Source organism: Schistocerca piceifrons, chromosome 2 (assembly GCF_021461385.2).
Source record: "Schistocerca piceifrons isolate TAMUIC-IGC-003096 chromosome 2, iqSchPice1.1, whole genome shotgun sequence".
Taxonomy (NCBI): domain Eukaryota; kingdom Metazoa; phylum Arthropoda; class Insecta; order Orthoptera; family Acrididae; genus Schistocerca; species Schistocerca piceifrons.
This window is the reverse complement of record NC_060139.1, coordinates 66,952,630-66,972,252: the sequence shown is the minus strand read 5'-3', so window position 1 is coordinate 66,972,252 and position 19,623 is coordinate 66,952,630. Positions and strand designations below refer to the sequence as shown.

At 44.3% G+C, this 19,623-nt stretch overlaps 1 protein-coding gene across 1 annotated transcript in view; it reads right to left on the bottom strand.

Moving 5' to 3' along the window:
* Positions 1-263: 263 nt before the first annotated feature.
* LOC124775152 (acetylcholinesterase-like) overlaps positions 264-19,623 on the bottom strand; it is a 118,468-nt gene continuing 99,108 nt past the window's right edge. Inside the window, exons 6-7 of the mRNA XM_047249992.1 lie at positions 8,387-8,703; positions 264-726 (exon numbers count right to left, since the gene is read on the bottom strand). Coding sequence (XP_047105948.1) covers positions 264-726; positions 8,387-8,703 — 780 coding nt within the window. The remainder of the gene's footprint in view (positions 727-8,386; positions 8,704-19,623) is intronic.

Sequence of the window (19,623 nt, the reverse complement as noted above, 5' to 3'; positions counted from 1 at the left end):
ATGAGATTCCTTTTCGCATCTCAGGAAATCGCATAATTATTCGTTAGCGACCCCAGTATAACAGTTCAACTAACACACCAGGATAAAAATGAAAATCGTAATATGTTCATATATCATTCTCTTTCTTTGTGCGGTGTTAGGATTCCACAACGTGCGGCTATGGCCGGCGACAAAGGGTCAGCATACTATTTTATCAGTCGATTCGCTGAGTGGCGTGCATCACTTGAAGCTATTAGACAGCTAAATACCGCTACGCCGGGTACTCACCCCGTCTTGGCGAAGTTGGCCCAGTAGCGCATCATGCGGCGGCTCAGCTCCACCTCGTGCGGCGTGTAGCCCTTGCGCGGGTCGAGCGGCTCGCCGAACACGTAGTTGATCTCGTCGCCGTGCATCACGCCCGTCCACGACGGCCACGGGTTGCCGGCGGAGCGGTGCTTGAAGTAGTACATGTACACGTTGTTGCCCGTCTCCGCGTAGCGGTGCGCGAACTCGTTCACGTTGCACGTGAAGTGGTAGTCGCCCACCATCTTGTCCAGGGCGTCGCGGTTGCCGATCGGGTCGTCCGGGTTGGCCCAGTCGGTGTACTCGAAGACGATGGCCTGGCGCGCCACGTTGTTGACGTACGGGTTGAGCTCCCGCACCGCCTTGAGGTACTCGTCGCGGCTCACGTACACGTCCTCCTCCTTGCGGAACAGCTCCGTCAGGTAGTAGATGATGAAGTAGTACCTGCGGGAGCGTCAGGGTGTCTACAACTCGTACCGAAGCCAGGCTGGAGTTACAAGTGAAAAATAACAAGAGAGGAAAGATTTGTTCGGGACAGGGGTGAGAGTTGACTGTAACATATTCCCGTTGCCACACTGCGTTAGCAGTAAACGAAATCGAAGTGAACTGGATGTTAAGTTCACGGCAAGAAATAATATAAAAAAAAGACTGAGGCATGCCGCTGTTGCTGTAATACTGTCGGCAATGGCAAAGACGCTGTAATACTGTCAGAAACTGCAAAGGCTGCAACATTAGTTGACCGCAATATAGTGTCTTGAAAAAAAGTTGTAAGTTGATTATCAACAGAAATAACTGCAAGTCTCTAGATGAACGGAAGGTTCCAAATGATTAGAAAAGAGCACAGCTAGTTCCAGTCTTCAAGAACAGTCGTCGAGCAGATGCGCAAAACTATAGACCTATATCTCTGACGTCGATCTGTTGTAGAATTTTGGAACATGTTTCTTGCTCGCGTATCATGTCGCTTCTGGAAACCCAGAATCTACTCTGTAGGAATTAACATGGATTCCGGAAACAGCGACCGTGTGAGACTCAACTCGCTTTATTTGTTCATGAGACCCGGAAAATATTAGATGCAGGCTCCCAGGTAGATGCCATTTTCCTTGACTTCCGGAAGGCGTTCGATACAGTTCCGCACTGTCGCCTGATAAACAAAGTAAGAGCCTACGGAATATCAGACCAGCTGTGTGGCTGGATTGAAAAGTTTTTAGCAAACAGAACACAGCATGTTGTTATCAATGGAGAGACGTCTACAGACGTTGAAGTATCCTCTGGCATGCCACAGGGGGGTGTTATGGGACCATAGCTTTCCACAATATATATAAATGACCTAGTAGATAGTATCGGAAATTCTATGCGGCTTTTCGCGGATAATGCTGTAGTATACAGAGAAGTTGCAGCATCAGAAAATTGCAGCGAAATGCAGGAAGTGGTGCAGGGAGTGGCAACTGACCCTTAACACAGACAAATGTAATGTATTGCGAATACATAGAAAGAAGGATCCCTTATTGCATCATTATATGATAGCGGAACAAACACTGGTAGCAGTTACTTCTGTAAAATATTTGGGAGTATGCGTACGGAACGATTTGTCGTGGAATGATCATATAAAATTAATTGTTGGTAAGGCGGCTGCCAGGTTGAGATTCATTGGGAGAGTCCTTACAAAATGTAGTCCATCAACAAAGGAGGTGGCTTACAAAACACTCGTTCGACCTATACTTGAAAATTGCTCATCAGTGTGGGATCCGTACCAGATCGGGTTGACGGAGAAGATAAGAGAACATCCAAACAAGAGCGGCACGTTTCGTCACAGGGTTATTTGGTAAGAGTGATAGCGTTACGGAGATGTTTAGCAAACTCAAGTGGCAGACTCTGTTAAGAGAGGCGCTCTGCATCGTGGTGTAGCTTGCTGTCCAGGTTTCGATAGGGTGCGTTTCTGGATGAGCATATCGAATATATTGCTTCCCCCTATTTATAACTCCCGAGGAGATCACGATTGTAAAATTAGAGAGATTCGAGTGCGCACGGAGGCTTTCCGGCAGTTGTTCTTCCCGCGAACCATATGCGACTGGAAAAGGAAAGAGAGGTAATGACAGTGGCACGTAAAGTGCCCTCCGCCACACACCTTTCGGTAGCTTGTGGGTCATAAATGTAGATGTAGATGTAGATGTAGATGTAGAAAATAAGGACACAGGAATGTAGTCGAATTAAATCAGGTGATGAGACAGTAAAAGTAGTAGACGAATATCGCTACTAGTGTACAACGTAAAGGAGGATGTAAAACGCAGATTAGGAAGAGCTGGAATGGAGTTTCTGAAAAACACAAATGTTATAATGTGCAGCATAAATTTAAGTGTTGAAAGTCTTTTCTGAAGTATCTCTGCTTGAACTGCAGCCTTCTACAGTAGTGCAATGTGGACCAAGAAGGGAATACACATTTTCGAAACTGGGAGCTACAGACAAACGTTGAAGATTAGATGGGTAGATCGAATGCTCAATGAGGAGACATTGAATGGCATTGTGTAGAAATGAAGTTTACGGTAAAATATAATTAAAAGTAGGTATCGCTTGCGAGAACACATCCTGAGGCACCAAGGAATCGTCAGTTGGTAGTAGAGGCAAGTGGTTGGCTAAAAATTTGAGAGGTAGAACAAGCCTTGGACACAGTCAGCAAGTTCAAATCGATGTATGTTGTAGAAAAGGCCAAGACGAAAATGCTTTCAGAGGAAAGGCTACAGTGGAGAGATGCATAAATCTAATCTTCGGACAATAATCTGTGGCGGATAATGAACACAAAAACAGGTAACTCAAATTACACAGTTACTCTAAAGAGACATTAAAATAGGTTTGATTTGATTGACTGTTGCCTGTAGTTGTATAGTTTATTACCTTATTCTTTATGAACGTGATGGAATCATGGCACTCAGCAGCCCCGTATACTTCATGAACGAAAGTTTTCGGTCAACACATTTAGGCAGCGTACATGTGGTGTATAATTTGACCGGCTATTCTTTCTAAAGACATCTTCGCATCATCGTCACATTTTACTATTAAAACAAGCTATCACCAATGCATTGCCTGCCGGTTAGCCATTTTGAAGTGGTATACAAGGAAAGTTTTGTGCTCCAGTTCACGCAAAAATATGAAAAATTCTATATGATGCTGGTATCTGTACAGATACCGTTGGTGATCTTGGACTCTCGAAGAATGAAATTACAATGCTGCTAGTAATGAGTATAGTGGGCAGGGGCGCTACAAATGTAGTTTGTGGACAAAGTTGGAAATATGGGTCTCACGGGGAGCGTGCTATAGAGCGTCTGCCATGTAAGCAGGAGGTCCCGGATTCGAGTCCCGGTCGGGGTATACGTTTTTCAACTGTACCCGTTGATATTTATCGAATCCTGTAACCAGCTAAAGGTCTGGATTTCATTATAATTTCATGAAAAATTCTTTCCTGTATATATGTCATCAGATCCATGGGTTGAGAAATTAACGTCCTTGGCAACTCTTTCACAAGTGCCAACAACGTTAAATACACAATCTATGGATCTGATGATGACACATAAATATGTCAGTTATTTTGTCATTCCTTACATATACTACAGCGTGTTCCGCTGACGTCCAGTTCAAAATTGTTAAACATCGAAAACTGGAATTGTGGATCTAACATTAACTTTGAACCTCAGCCACTAAAAATTAACAATCAGCTGATGTTTGGGGCTATTCTCTCACATCAGGAAGATTATGCGGGCACCTCCACGTCGGCATTAAAGGTATATTTACAGTTGTGCCACTTTCTGTGGGCACGAGGTATGCGCAACCATTGCACGTAGAGGCGGCGGTGCATCCACCGGTGTAAAGTTGTCCAGGCCTCTGAACTGTGCGCTCAGATGCGCAGGGGTCTCCCCACCAGTGGTCGAGCGGTTCTGGGCGCTACAGTCTGGAACCGCGCGACCGCTACGGTCGCAGGTTCGAATCCTGCCTCGGGCATGGATGTGTGTGATGTCCTTAGGTTAGTTAGGTTTAAGTAGTTCTAAGTTCTAGGGGACTGATGACCTCAGAAGTTAAGTCCCATAGTGCTCAGAGCCATTTGAACCATTTTTTCTCCCCACCAGACAGGGAGATACGTCTCTCTCCTTGCGCGTGGGGAAAGCACAGCCGCACGACGACTAGCCGCAAGGCACACAAGTGTAAGCGCACCCTCGAGTAATGCCTAGGTTTGCTTTTGTCAGGAAGAGACCTTGGAAAGTATATTACCATTCAAATGTACACTCCTGGAAATGGAAAAAAGAACACATTGACACCGGTGTGTCAGACCCACCATACTTGCTCCGGACACTGCGAGAGGGCTGTACAAGCAATGATCACACGCACGGCACAGCGGACACACCAGGAACCGCGGTGTTGGCCGTCGAATGGCGCTAGCTGCGCAGCATTTGTGCACCGCCGCCGTTAGTGTCAGCCAGTTTGCCGTGGCATACGGAGCTCCATCGCAGTCTTTAACACTGGTAGCATGCCGCGACAGCGTGGACGTAAACCGTATGTGCAGTTGACGGACTTTGAGCGAGGGCGTATAGTGGGCATGCGGGAGGCCGGGTGGACGTACCGCCGAATTGCTCAACACGTGGGGCGTGAGGTCTCCACAGTACATCGATGTTGTCGGCAGTGGTCGGCGGAAGGTGCACGTGCCCGTCGACCTGGGACCGGACCGCAGCGACGCACGGATGCACGCCAAGACCGTAGGATCCTACGCAGTGCCGTAGGAGACCGCACCGCCACTTCCCAGCAAATTAGGGACACTGTTGCTCCTGGGGTATCGGCGAGGACCATTCGCAACCGTCTCCATGAAGCTGGGCTACGGTCCCGCACACCGTTAGGCCGTCTTCCGCTCACGCCCCAACATCGTGCAGCCCGCCTCCAGTGGTGTCGCGACAGGCGTGAATGGAGGGACGAATGGAGACGTGTCGTCTTCAGCGATGAGAGTCGCTTCTGCCTTGGTGCCAATGATGGTCGTATGCGTGTTTGGCGCCGTGCAGGTGAGCACCACAATCAGGACCGCATACGACCGAGGCACACAGGGCCAACACCCGGCATCATGGTGTGGGGAGCGATCTCCTACACTGGCCGTACACCACTGGTGATCGTCGAGGGGACACTGAATAGTGCACGGTACATCCAAACCGTCATCGAACCCATCGTTCTACCATTCCTAGAACGGCAAGGGAACGTGCTGTTCCAACGGGACAATGCACGTCCGCATGTATCCCGTGCCACCCAACGTGCTCTAGAAGGTGTAAGTCAACTACCCTGGCCAGCAAGATCTCCGGATCTGTCCCCCATTGAGCATGTTTGGGACTGGATGAAGCGTCGTCTCACGCGGTCTGCACGTCCAGCACGAACGCTGGTCCAACTGAGGCGCCAGGTGGAAATGGCATGGCAAGCCGTTCCACAGGACTACATCCAGCATCTCTACGATCGTCTCCATGGGAGAATAGCAGCCTGCATTGCTGCGAAAGGTGGATATACACTGTACTAGTGCCGACATTGTGCATGCTCTGTTGCCTGTGTCTATGTGCCTGTGGTTCTGTCAGTGTGATCATGTGATGTATCTGACCCCAAGAATGTGTCAATAAAGTTTCCCCTTCCTGGGACAATGAATTCACGGTGTTCTTATTTCAATTTCCAGGAGTGTATTAGAGCCTGAAATCTCTAAGTGTACTAGTAGCTCGTGCTTACTTCAGTGAAAGACAGTTTGTATTGAAGCCTTGCTGGTCTAGCGGTTCTAGGTGCGCAGTCCGGAACCGTGCGACTGCTACGGTCGCAGGTTCGAATCCTGCCTCGGGCATGGATGTGTGTGATGTCCTTAGGTTGGTTAGGTTTAAGTAGCTCTAAGTTCTAGGGTGCTGATGACCACAGATATTAAGTCCCATAGTGCTCAGAGCCATTTGAAGCCTTGCGAACTGAAAGTGACGGCGTACGCTTTCTACAGTTCAAGCGACCAATTATTAAACACGCTTCTTGGCTTTACCATGGATCATATATAGTTACATTGTCTCGAATTTCGCCCCCTGACTTACGTAACTCTGACCGTTGCAGGTTAGTGTATATGATCCCAACCATTACACTTTTCTGATACTCTCAGCAGCTATACCACTGTCTCGTGGAATAATAACGGGCATGGAGACGCGCCTTCCCCCTTACGTTGTAGCTAAGGCAGGAACGCAATTGAGGCATACTGTTTACCGCCAAGGTTACCGTGAAATACTGTGAAGTTAACACTTAATTAATGTAAACAGACCATGTAATAATGAATGGAGTGTCGGTATTTATTCTGTAGATTCAGTAGCTTACATCGGGTAACTGCCGCCCAGTGAAACTACGATTCTGAGAATCGCTACCTTCCGAGCGGAAAACTACCCCATCCCCCCAACCACGATCGGTTTAGTTAACACCACATTGATGTTTGGCCTGTTTTTTTTCGTTTATTGAGATCAATATTACTTTACAATTCAGTGAAAGATTGTGTAATGGTTCTTTTTTTACGTGACCATTACGGCACCCCAACCCCAGTTCTCGATACCAGTAATATCGAACTACTTTTCTGCGAAGTAGCAGACATATTTTTGTGACAATATTCACATTTGGTTTTATTAATGTATAGGTACTCCGATGTATCGATATATTACAGTGACATTGTTCTTGTGTGTATTCATTTCTGTGAGACTTTCATAATCTTTGACTTACTTGTAATCGTTTTGGCGTGAATGCGCACAGAGCAGTCTTTGTTTCACTTTGTAGAAGTTATGTTGTTATTTCGCTTTGTAAAAGAACAGTCAAGTCTTGTGTTTGGTTAAAGTGGAAATTAAATATGTGAAGATTGATACAAAACTGTTTTCTTGATGAAGTGACAATTAAGAAGAAGTATATGTGAATTTACAAGAAGTTTATTAAAAATGTGGATCGTAAACACCAAGTCAAAAATTATTTCTACCATGCCATTGTTCTGATCTGGTACTGTTTGATCACTAAGAACTTCCTGAAAAACGCATTTGTTAGGTCTTCAAACACTGCTAAAATACAGATCCGGACCTTCTAGCAGCCAAAGTGGAATCACCCTAGAATCAACAAGATGAGCCGTAACGACTTCGATGAAATCTACGTGGGAATCCATTCAAGATAAGTGCCAAATTAATGACTTCTTTACAGTGACCTCATTATTTCGATTCTGACGATACCATCCACAGTCAATAGTTTTGTCGTTGCCCGATAAAGCGAACATATGCTGCGTGAGCAACATTATTAATCTGATTTCTAATCCACTTTTCAAGTGGTGGTATTGTTCGAATAAACATTCAGTAAATCTATAGTGTATTATGTTGTTTTCAAATACAGTAAACAGTAGTCCAAACCGGCATTGCTTGCAGCAATGTCATTCAACTTTCATTTCTTTATATTGGATCTATGAAAATGCACCGTCAACTACGAACATAAAATGTAGTGCATACGCTTTAGTTGCGTTGGCTCATTTACCTTAACCTAGTAGTCATAAACAAGTCTTAAGTCTTTCGTACCACAGGGAAGCAGAACTTGTGGAACAATTGTTCAACACATTCCAATCTTGATTTTGTAATTTTCCTTCACACATATCCGACCCTTCCCGATTTAGTGACCCCTAACACTTCTTGCTTTACTTTTTCCTCTCTCGCCAACCTCCTACCTCTTTCTCTCTCTTGCCTACTTCTGTAACCGTCCCCCACTGTTTTCGCATACCACAAATGTAAGAAAAAAATGGTTCAAATGGCTCTGAGCACTATGGGACTTAACTGCTGTGGTCATCAGTCCCCTAGAACTTAGAACTAGTTAAACCTAACTAACCTAAGGACATCACAAACATCCATGCCCGAGGCAGGATTCGAACCTGCGACCGTAGCGGTCTGGCGGTTCCAGACTGCAGCGCCTTTAACCACACGGCCACTCCGGCCGGCACAAATGTAAGAACTCCGCCCGTATGGAAACGGTGCCCAGAGCAATGCCCCAGACACGTCACTCACAGAGATCTTGCAATTTGATGGTAAAAGTGTAGGGAGTAGTAGCTGGTTGTTACCCCTCTTCGGTGTTGCTGCCCATCATGATGTTGGTCTTCTTGAAGTTCTTGGCGGCCAGCGAGCGCTGGGGAGTCTCGTCGAGGATGGCGCCGTCGATGATGGGCACGAAGGGGAACTCGCAGATGCCGAGCGTGCCCCACTCGTTGTTGACGAGCTCAGTGGCGTTCTTGCGGCGCAGGCAGTCGATGACGGACGGCATCTCCGCCTTGGTGTGCGGGCAGCCCACCGCCTCGGCCAGCCGCAGCCCGCGCAGAATCGACTCCTCGCGGTCGATTATGGCCCACGGCGCGGTCGGCGAGCCGGACTGCATTATGGCCTGCAAATGGGTCGCTACCATTACTGCTCATTCGCTTCCAGTCGCGTAGCACGCAAAAAATCTGGCGCAGCTTACGTTTTCTTATTATTATCAAGTTTTGGAGGCATTCGTAAGCGTATGGTCACATCTCAGCCTGCTCCACTCCTCAATCCGTTCTCCATCTGAAAGCGCGAATTGTAATTGTCGAAGACAGGAGCTACGGTTCCAAAGTAGTGAGAGTTGAGATGTGCTCGCGTCTGAATAATGAAGTCCTAATCATGCTAAAAGACGTTATTGAGATGTCAGATGTATACGTTCGATCACGAATATTGTGTGTTAAATGTTACATAAATAATGTAGCCTTTCGAATATGCGTGTCGTGTATTGCCGATTAATAATTACGAGAATGAGTAAATAAGTAAGCCACAAACTGGGATCTAGAGCCCAGAACCGCGTCTACCAGTCTGAAATTAACCTTTCTTTTCAGCATACTCCCTTTGTAAAATTAAACACTTATAATCTCATTGGAAAAGGCCTTAAAAGACTGCAGAATAGAAATCTTGTGGCAGCGTTTGCGTATAACGAGTGACCTCCCGGAAAATAACAAGTTTATTTGGTTCCTTAAATTATTGCAACGGGAAAACAGTGTGCCATCACTGTATAAGCAAGGCGGCTACGACGCTCCTTATCTGTGAGTCTCTTGTACTTTGTTCAATTCCTATGTCCAGGTGAATACAAATTATAACCAAATAGAGTTCTAGATGACCTGACTGCAGATGAGGAATTCTCGACTTTCGAAAGACGTTCGACTCATTTCCGCACTGTCGCTTGCTCCAAAACGTGCTTGCTTACGACCTATCCGATGACATATGTGGTTGGATAGATAGTTCCCTAACAGACAGGGAGCAGTATGTCGTCCTGAAAGGGGTGACTTCAACAGAAACAAGCGTAACTTCAGGTGTGCCCCAGGACAGTGTAATAGGTCCGCTGCTTTTTACAGTTTACATAAACGATCTGGTTGATAGTACTGACAGCGGAATAACACTGTTTGCAGATGATGCTGGAGTCTACAGGAAAATAGTATCACACTTAAGTTGTGAACAAATCAATGAGGATTTGCAGAAAATAAATGCTTCGTGTAATGACTGGCAGTTATCTCTCAATATCAGTAAGTGTAACCTACTGCGTATAACAAGGCGAAAATTCCCAATGTACGAGTACAAAATAAATGCCCAGTCTTTGGAAGTGGTAACATCCGTCAAGTATCTGGCTGTGACTATTCGAAATTATCTCAAATGGAATGATCAGATTACACAAGTAACGGGCTAGGCGAACTCTAGATTGCGGTTTATTGGTAGAATCCTGAAGCGATGCTGTCCTTCAACAAAGGAAATAGCTTACAATACGTTAGTTACTACAGTCTTAGAGTATTGTTCTTCTGTATGGGCGCTTCAGTCCGGAACCGTGAGACTGCTACGGTCGCAGGTTCGAATCCTGCCTCGGGCATGGATGTGTGTGATGTTCTTAGGTTAGTTAGGTTTAAGTAGTTCTAAGTTCTAGGGGACTGATGACCTCAGATGTTAAGTCCCATAGTGCTCAGAGCCTTCTGTATGGGACCCCTACCAGTTGGATCTGATTCAAGAGATTGAGAAGGTCCAAAGAAGAGCGGCAAGATCGTGACTGGTACATTTAGCCACCGCGAGAGTGTTACAGATCTCATAGAAAGTTTGAAGTGGGACACACTTGCAGATAGACGGCGTGCTAAGCGGAAGGGGCTGCTCACTAAATTCCGAAATCCGATTTTCGCCGAGGATGTAGACCATATATTATTACCACCAACTTCCAACTCGCGCAGTGATCACCATTCAAAGATAAGGGAAATTGGAGCTAGTGCTGGGACGTTCAGACAGCGTTTTTTCCCTCGCGCGATCCGCGAATGGAACAGACGGGGGGAAATACGACTTTGGCGCTTATTGTACCATACGGCACACACCGCTTGGTGCCTAGCGTAGTACATATGTAGATGTAGAGGAATCATTGGCCGCGGAACAATGTGTATAGGCTACGTTCCACGCGACATAAGCTGCAGCCTTCAAGATACGTATAGGTGCGAAATTTAAAATTATGCCGGCCTGTGTGGCCTAGCGGTTCTAGGCACTTCGGTCTGGAACCGATCGACCGCTACGGTAGCAGGTTCGAATCCTGCCTCGGACATTGATGTGTGTGATGTCCTACGGTTAGTTAGTTTCAAGTAGTTCTAAGTCTAGGGGACTGATGACCTCAGATGTTACGTCCTATAGTGCTCAGAGACATTTGAACCATTTAAAACTATATGCGGCGTTCTGATGTTTGCGACTTGCGGCATTCTCATGTTTGCGACTTATTTACTGACTCATATTCCTACCTGTATCATGGTGATTTTTGGGAGATGTGAACACGCGTAGACTTGGTGCTTTAATACGAAACAGTAATGCAAGAAAAAGTATAGGCTAAATAAAAATATTTCACTAGTGGCTAAACATTCACTTTTTTAATCGTGTCGTCGAGACTACGTACATCCGCGTCTCGACTTCACGCTCGTACACGTGGACAGGAACTGAGTGTCATGCAATCATGTACAATGGGACGAAAAACATTAAACTATTGCAAAACTGTGTTAGTCAACAATTAAAGTACGAGTTCGGATAATAATAGACTAATTGGAGTGCAGCCCACATTTTAAGAATATTTTTATCGTATGAATATATAAATTCTACGAGATTCTCGTGTCAGTGGTTCCAGCGTGTCCTTCTCCAGCATTGTAGACATTAACTGAAGAGTGGAAATGTCACACACTCCGCCTTTCACAAAATTCGTTTTCTGTGCTATTGTGTTTTTGGCACTCAGTTTCATGCCCCTAGACCTGTTCCAAATCCTAAATCGTGGAGAAAATGTTTAAAACATTCATCACTAGATGGTGTATGACGTTTGTGTCAAGCGATTCTTCCCTCTGAAATTTATTTATTTATTTATTGTTCCGTGGGACCAAATTAAGGAGAAGTCTCCATGGTCATGGAACGAGTCAATACATGAAATTATAACACGACAGTAGAAACAGATGAAATGAAATACAAGAGACGTATCCAGGCGACAATTCGTAAGTTTAAATAAGGAAAATCAACAATGTAACACTGGAATTTGCTTAATTTTTCAGCTCTTCCAGGAGCTCCTCGACAGAATAGAAGGAGTGAGCCATGAGGAAACTCTTCAGTTGAGACTTAAAAGCGTTTGGGCTACTGCTAAGATTTTTGAGTTCTTGTGGTAGCTTATTGAAAATGGATGCAGCAGAATAGTGCACTCCTTTCCGCACAAGAGTCAAGGAAGTGCATTCCACATGCAGATTTGATTTCTGCCTAGTATTAACTGAGTGAAAGTTGCTAACTCTTGGGAATAAGCTAATATTGCTAACAACAAACGACATTAAAGAAAATATATACTATGAGGGCAATGTCAGAATTCCAAGTCTATTGAATAGGGGTCGACAAGACGTTCTCGAACTTACACCACATATAGCTCGAACTGCCCGTTTTTGAGCCAAAAATACCCTTTTTGACTCAGAAGAATTGCCCCAAAAAATAATACCATACGACATAAGCGCATGAAAATATGCGAAGTAAACTACTTTTCGTGTTGAAATGTCCCTTATTTCAGATACTGCTCTAATGGTAAATAAAGCAGCATTTAGTTTCTGAACAAGATCCTGACCATGGGCTTTCCACAAAAGCTTATTATCTATCCGAACGCCTAGGAACTTGAACTGTTCCGCCTCGCTTATAATATGCCAATTCTGTCTGATCAAAATATCACGTCGCGTGCGTCAAAACCTCCTCCATTTAGTTGATGCACTAACTGGGTGGTAGGCAGAGATCATGTAATGCTTTGATTGTGTCAGTGAAACATAATAGGAATGGAAGAAGATGAAGTGTGTTTCAAAAATTGTAAAAAGAAGTTGAAGAAGTGTGCAGACGAAAGACATTTTTCTGGGAAATATTATGAAAAGTCTTTTCTTCCTCAATAGCACACGGAGCTCTGCAGTGAACCTCGCAACGTCTGATCCCGAAAAGGGAGTTGTACTAAGAACAGAAGTCAACAGCGAAAGATGTTTCTATTGAATTTAGTGTTATTATACTCCTGTAAAAAATTTAAGGGGACAGAAAACATTTTTGTAGACCACAGTTCCACCATTTAAAACATTATTGCTGTATCTCTTGATTTGTATAATCACAAATCAAATGTAGAGCTTCAGAATTAATGGCAGCTGAAACAAAAACTTCCTAACCGTCACTTACAATCAGTCAGTAAAGAGGTACCGCTGCTGCTAGTGATTATGTGTTTAAGGACACTAAACGTCTAAGGTCATCAGCCTCCTGTTCACTCCTTAGGACTGAAATAATGAACACCATCTGTCTGCTCTTTGAGTTAATTCTGCTGATAAGTGTAAGAAAGTTTTCTAAACATTTACGTGTCGTGCTACTGAGGAGGGTCGTGGGTAGAACTCCGGTATTGACCCAGTGAGATTGGGAAACCGCCTAAAAATCACGTCCAATCCGGTTGGCATACCGGGTCTCCCGGTTATTCCGCCGGGCGGATTCGAACCGGGGCCGGCCGCCTCGCCGTTCGGAAGGCGGGTGTTTCAACACGCACTAGTATCCGGGTGGGCTTTCCCTGGTTTAGTGCCTAGATCGTTCACAATGCCTTACTTATTTTCTAATGTGCCTTATTATTTTATGCAGTGACGAGGCTGGCGGTATATTCTATGGTATCAGAATACCTTCTGAGTCTCTTGGATACGAATAAGTTACGTGAAAATCATAAATTGTATTTGATTCCCTTGGAAAATTTGTGATTTTGCACTTAGAACGTTTGAAATTTCCATACTCAAATTTATTACAGGGACAAACGCTAATGGTCAATTACGAGCCTGCGGCTGAGCGTACTGCGACAACCTATGTACCTGAACATTAACATGCACGGCGAATAGCTATCAGCAAATAGTGAAGGGGAAGACGGGAAGGGAGTACAAGTCAGGGATGTTATTCAATTTGTTCACTGAGCAAGCTGTGAGGGAAACCTATGAGAAATCTGGAAACTGAATTAACGATCAGGGAACAGAAATATGAAATTTTTCGGAGGTGGCGAGAGTTTTAGAGAAGCAGTTGAACGTAATAGGTACGTTTCTTTTTTCCCGTCTCCCGCTACAACGTCTTCATTCTAGAGTATCACTTGCACGAAACGTCCTCAATTATCTGTTGGATGTATTCCAATCTCTGTATTCCCTACAATTTTCACCGTCCACAGTTCCCTCTAGTAATAAGGAGGTTATGTCTTGATGCCTTAACACATGTCCTGTCATTCTGTTTGTTCTTCTTGTCAGTGTTCTCCCAATTTTCCTTTCTTCGCCGATTCTGCGGAGAACGTCTTCATTCCTTGCCAGTTCACCAAATTTTCAACATTCTTCCGCAGCCCTACGTCGCACAAGTTTCGATTCTCTTCGGCTTCGGTTTTCGCACTGACTATGATTCACTAGTATACAACCCTGTCCTCCAAACTTACATTCTCAGAAACCTCTTGCTGAAGTTAATGCCTATTTTTGATACCAGCAGACTTCTCTCGGCCAGAAATGCCTGCTTTTCATGTCATTTCCCGCTTTTTATGTCGTCCTTTGTTCGTCCGTCATGGTTATTTTGCTCCCGAGGTAGCTGAATTGTTTAATTTCGTCTACTTTGTGACCACCAAATATGATTGTAGGTTTCTAGCTATTTTCATTTCTGCTACTTCTCATTACTTTTGTCTCCTTCCGGTTTACTTGCAATCCACATTCTGTATTGATTAGACCGAATATTAGATTCATCGGCTCCTCTAATTTTTCTTCACTTTCACTGAGGATAGCTATGTCATTAGGCAATCTTATCTCAGATTTCATTTCAACCTGAATTTCAGTGGCACTCTTGAACTTTTCTCTTTTTAATTTCCGTCGCTCCTGCATCGACATATGAACTAAAGAGATAGGGCGAAAGACTGGATCTCTGTCTTACATACTTTTTAATACGAGCACTTAGTTCCTGGGTTTCTAATCCCATTGTTCCCTCCCAGCTCTTGTACATATATTACCCGTCTTTTCCCGTATTTTGCTTCTAGTTTTCTGAACATTTCGAACATTTTCATCATTTCATATTTTCGAATAAATTTTTTAAATCGACAAATCCTATGAAAGTATCTTAATTTTTCTTTGTTCTTACTTCCACTATCAAATGAAAGTCAGGACTGCCTCTCTCGTGTCCTTACGTTTCCTAGAGTGAATCTGATCGTCATCTAACAGATCTTCAGTTTTCCTTTTCATTCTTCTCTACGTTTTCCTTGTCAGCAGCTTGGATGCATGAGATATTAAGCTGATCGTGCGATAATTTCCGCACCTATCTGTGCTGACCATCTTCGAAATTATATATATGATGTCTTTCCGAAAAGCTGATGCTATGTCACCAGTTTCATAGAGTGTAGAATAATAATTTCTACCAGGTGAGTGATAGCGATTATTATTCTGCACCCTATAAAGAAACAGTCATGGAGTTGAGCTACACCCATTATGGATAAAACTCTTATAGATCTTACACACCAGCTTCACTAGTCGTTAGGTTGCCGTTCCCGCCAATGATTTGATAAATTCAGATGGAATGTTATCTACCCATTCTGCTTTATTTGATCACAGGCCTACCAGAGCTATCAACTGAAGACATAAAGTCTGCAAATGAGCCTGCGATCATTTTGTGGCACTTTATTTGTAAAGGTTTGTCTTGATCACACAAAACTTTTATAATTCACTATTACCGATTTCTGCTACTGCCGTCCTCAGGTCCGTCACAAATAAAAAATAGTGGTGTAGCCAACTAAGTTCAGTAAGCTGAAGGAATATCCATAACAGGTCTCGTGATGCACGAGAAAAATTATATATATATATATATATATATATATATATATATATATATATATATATATATATATATATCATTAACACTCATGGATATCAGACTTACACACCGTAAGATATTCTGATTGAAGTATCAACGTCAAAATTATACATGTGTCACATAGCAATCGCTGGTGATGGCCTGGATGCGTATGATGTTTATACAAATAACAGAGTCCAGCAGAGGGCACTGTTGTTATGGTACATGATTAATCAGTAATGTCAGTTTAATGGTTAAAATGCAGTATGCGTAGTCATTAATAAAAAATTTCTTCACACACGAAAATGAGCACCTGACAACGAAACGTGCTTACATACGATAGGTGGATTTAGATGCATGCTTATAATCCACATAAAAAGTTCAAATAATACTAATGGGAAGCTTTTCGCCTGGCAAAGAAACCACACAATTGTGCAAAAGCAGTATGAAAAGTTTAAAAATAAAATTACATCCAAAAATCGAAACCTTCCAGCATGACAAAACAATTAAACCACAGCCATAAGTATAGGTAATTAACGAAACAGTGACTGTCAGTTAAAATGTCGATAATCGATAACACGTTCGGAATGAGATCTCAACGGCACTGCCTCGTGTCTTCTCTACACGAAGTCCTTCTTTTCCTGTAGCGGAACTTGCTGAAGGAGGACCAGTCTCTCGCCGTTGGTGGCCGGAAGACGCAACCGCACGAAAAGCTTCTGCGGCGATCGATGTTGCTCAAACTAGTACGTTTCTGAATACATCAAAATAAGCGTTCAGGTTGAACTCGTTCGGTTCACTCAGCAGTAATTCCGGTTGCCGTTTTCTGTGTACATAAATCTCCATTTCTACAAGTAGGTTGAGTAATTGCTCCTTTGGTACTTTATGCAACACTTCCACATTATACTCTACGTTTTCCGCGGTACGTTTTTTCTTTATCCAAAAATTCTTATTTTGACTATATGTATGCTCTCTAAAATGAGTCTTGAATTCCTTCCTGTCTGACCCATATAAAACTTGTCACTCTCTTTGCAGTTGATGTTCTAGACACCAGATTCTAAATATTTGTGCAATGCCGTCGGAAAATGCACCATTGTATGGTACAGCAACTAACATCTTGCCCGTTAGATCTGCCGTTTCCTCCTTGTCAGTATTTGGAGATTGCAGTTTATTATAAAGATTCATTACATCACGTTCCTCACACCCGTTTACCCTGGCTACTTATGTAAGCGCATTTGATTCTTCCACTTCGTCGTTAGGGGTGAGTGGTAGTTCTAACATTCCGTTGATCATGGCTCTGAGTATGCCCATTTCTGCTCCTTAGAGTGGCAGGATTTCACATTTATAATCGACAGAATTGCACAAGCTTTCAGAAAAAAAAGGTAAAAATTGGATTTCAAACGGAAGTTACAGTTGGTCCTAGGCTACGCACGAAGGTGGCAACAACAGTAACAAATATTTAGAATCTGGTGTTTACAAGATAAACAGTCGGGACTGTGACAAAGTCTATAAGTCGGAAGAGAAGTAATTTCGAGGCTCGCTTTAGAGGGAATAAATATTGCCGAAATAACAGCGCTTTCAGTACACTTTTGGATAAAGAAAAACATGCTGCAGGAAACAGCGGATAAGATGAAAGTGTTGCGTAAGGCACCAATGGGACAACTACTGAACCTACTCGAAGATACGGAAACTTATGTACACAGAAAACGGTAATCGGAGTCATTGCTGAATGAACAGAATGTTTTTAACCTGAATGCTGATTTTGATGTATTCGTAAACCACCTAGTTTGAGCAGCGCCGAGCGCCTAGCAGCTTGGCGTGCGGTTGTGTGCGCCGTCCACCAGCGGCGAGGAGACTGGGCCTCCTGACGCAAGTTCAGCCACAAGAAAACAAGAACTTCGTACAGAAAATTGGAAATTTGTGGTAAGGTTCTATAGGACCAGACTGCTGAGGTCATCGTTCCCTAGGCTTACACACTAATTAAACTAACTTAAACTAACTAACGCTAAGGACAACACACACACCCATGCCCGAGGGAGGACTCGAAGCTCCGATGGGGCGGAGCCTTGCGAACCGTGACAAGGCGCCATAGACCGCACGGCTACTCCGCGCGGCCTTCGTACACAAAAGCCACTGGGTAGCGCCATTGAAATTCCTCTACGGGCGTGTTACCAACTATCGACTTTTTAACTAACTGTCACTATTTCGTTAATTACCTACACTTACGGTTATTATTTAATTGCTTTGTCATGCTGGAAGGTTTCGATTTATAAATGTGATGTTATTTTCAAACTTTTCATACTGGCTTTTACACAACTGTGTGGTTTACTTTACCAGGAGAGAAGCTTCCAATTATTATTATTAGCGCCTTCTATGTGGATCTTAAGGGTGGATCTAATTCAACCGATTATATGTCAGCACATTTAAATGTTTTTTATTCCAGTCTTTGATCACAATATCAATTCTTTTGACGATGACCGGTTTCAGTCAGTAATGACCATCCTCAGATCGACAATATAAAAATATATACATGTAGCAGACATTTAAATATAGATAAATATTATAGAAACCAATTGTGATACAGTAAAAGACGAATACAGTTACCCATACGGTATCGCAGTTGGTTTCTATAATAGTTATCTGTATTTAAAAGTCTGCTACATGTATTTGACCTAATGTGTTTTTATCAAATTATGTTTCTTACGTAAATGATGACTTCATCTAACCCCACAGTAGCGACGTCTATGTACGATGTAAGCAAATTTATTTCTGGTAGCTACTGTGCTTTAGTAGTCAGTTGCAGAAATTACCGTGTGGACGATGTGACCTATTCTACACCTCATTTCATATCTATGTGACGATGCTGTGCTGAGTATATTTATACACTCCTGGAAATTGAAATAAGAACACCGTGAATTCATTGTCCCAGGAAGGGGAAACTTTATTGACACATTCCTGGGGTCAGATACATCACATGATCACACTGACAGAACCACAGGCACATAGACACAGGCAACAGAGCATGCACAATGCCGGCACTAGTACAGTGTATATCCACCATTCGCAGCAATGTAGGCTGCTATTCTCCCATGGAGACGATCGTAGAGATGCTGGATGTAGTCCTGTGGAACGGCTTGCCATGCCATTTCCACCTGGCGCCTCAGTTGGACCAGCGTTCGTGCTGGACGTGCAGACCGCGTGAGACGACGCTTCATCCAGTCCCAAACATGCTCAATGGGGGACAGATCCGGAGATCTTGCTGGCCAGGGTAGTTGACCTACACCTTCTAGAGCACGTTGGGTGGCACGGGATACATGCGGACGTGCATTGTCCTGTTGGAACAGCAAGTTCCCTTGCCGGTCTAGGAATGGTAGAACGATGGGTTCGATGACGGTTTGGATGTACCGTGCACTATTCAGTGTCCCCTCGATGATCACCAGTGGTGTACGGCCAGTGTAGGAGATCGCTCCCCACACCATGATGCCGGGTGTTGGCCCTGTATGCCTCGGTCGTATGCAGTCCTGATTGTGGCGCTCACCTGCACGGCGCCAAACACGCATACGACCATCATTGGCACCAAGGCAGAAGCGACTCTCATCGCTGAAGACGACACGTCTCCATTCGTCCCTCCATTCACGCCTGTCGCGACACCACTGGAGGCGGGCTGCACGATGTTGGGGCGTGAGCGGAAGACGGCAAAACGGTGTGCGGGACCGTAGCCCAGCTTCATGGAGACGGTTGCGAATGGTCCTCGCCGATACCCCAGGAGCAACAGTGTCCCTAATTTGCTGGGAAGTGGCAGTGCGGTCCCCTACGGCACTGCGTAGGATCCTACGGTCTTGGCGTGCATCCGTGCGTCGCTGCGGTCCGGTCCCAGGTCGACGGGCACGTGCACCTTCCGCCGACCACTGGCGACAACATCGATGTACTGTGGAGACCTCACGCCACACGTGTTGAGCAA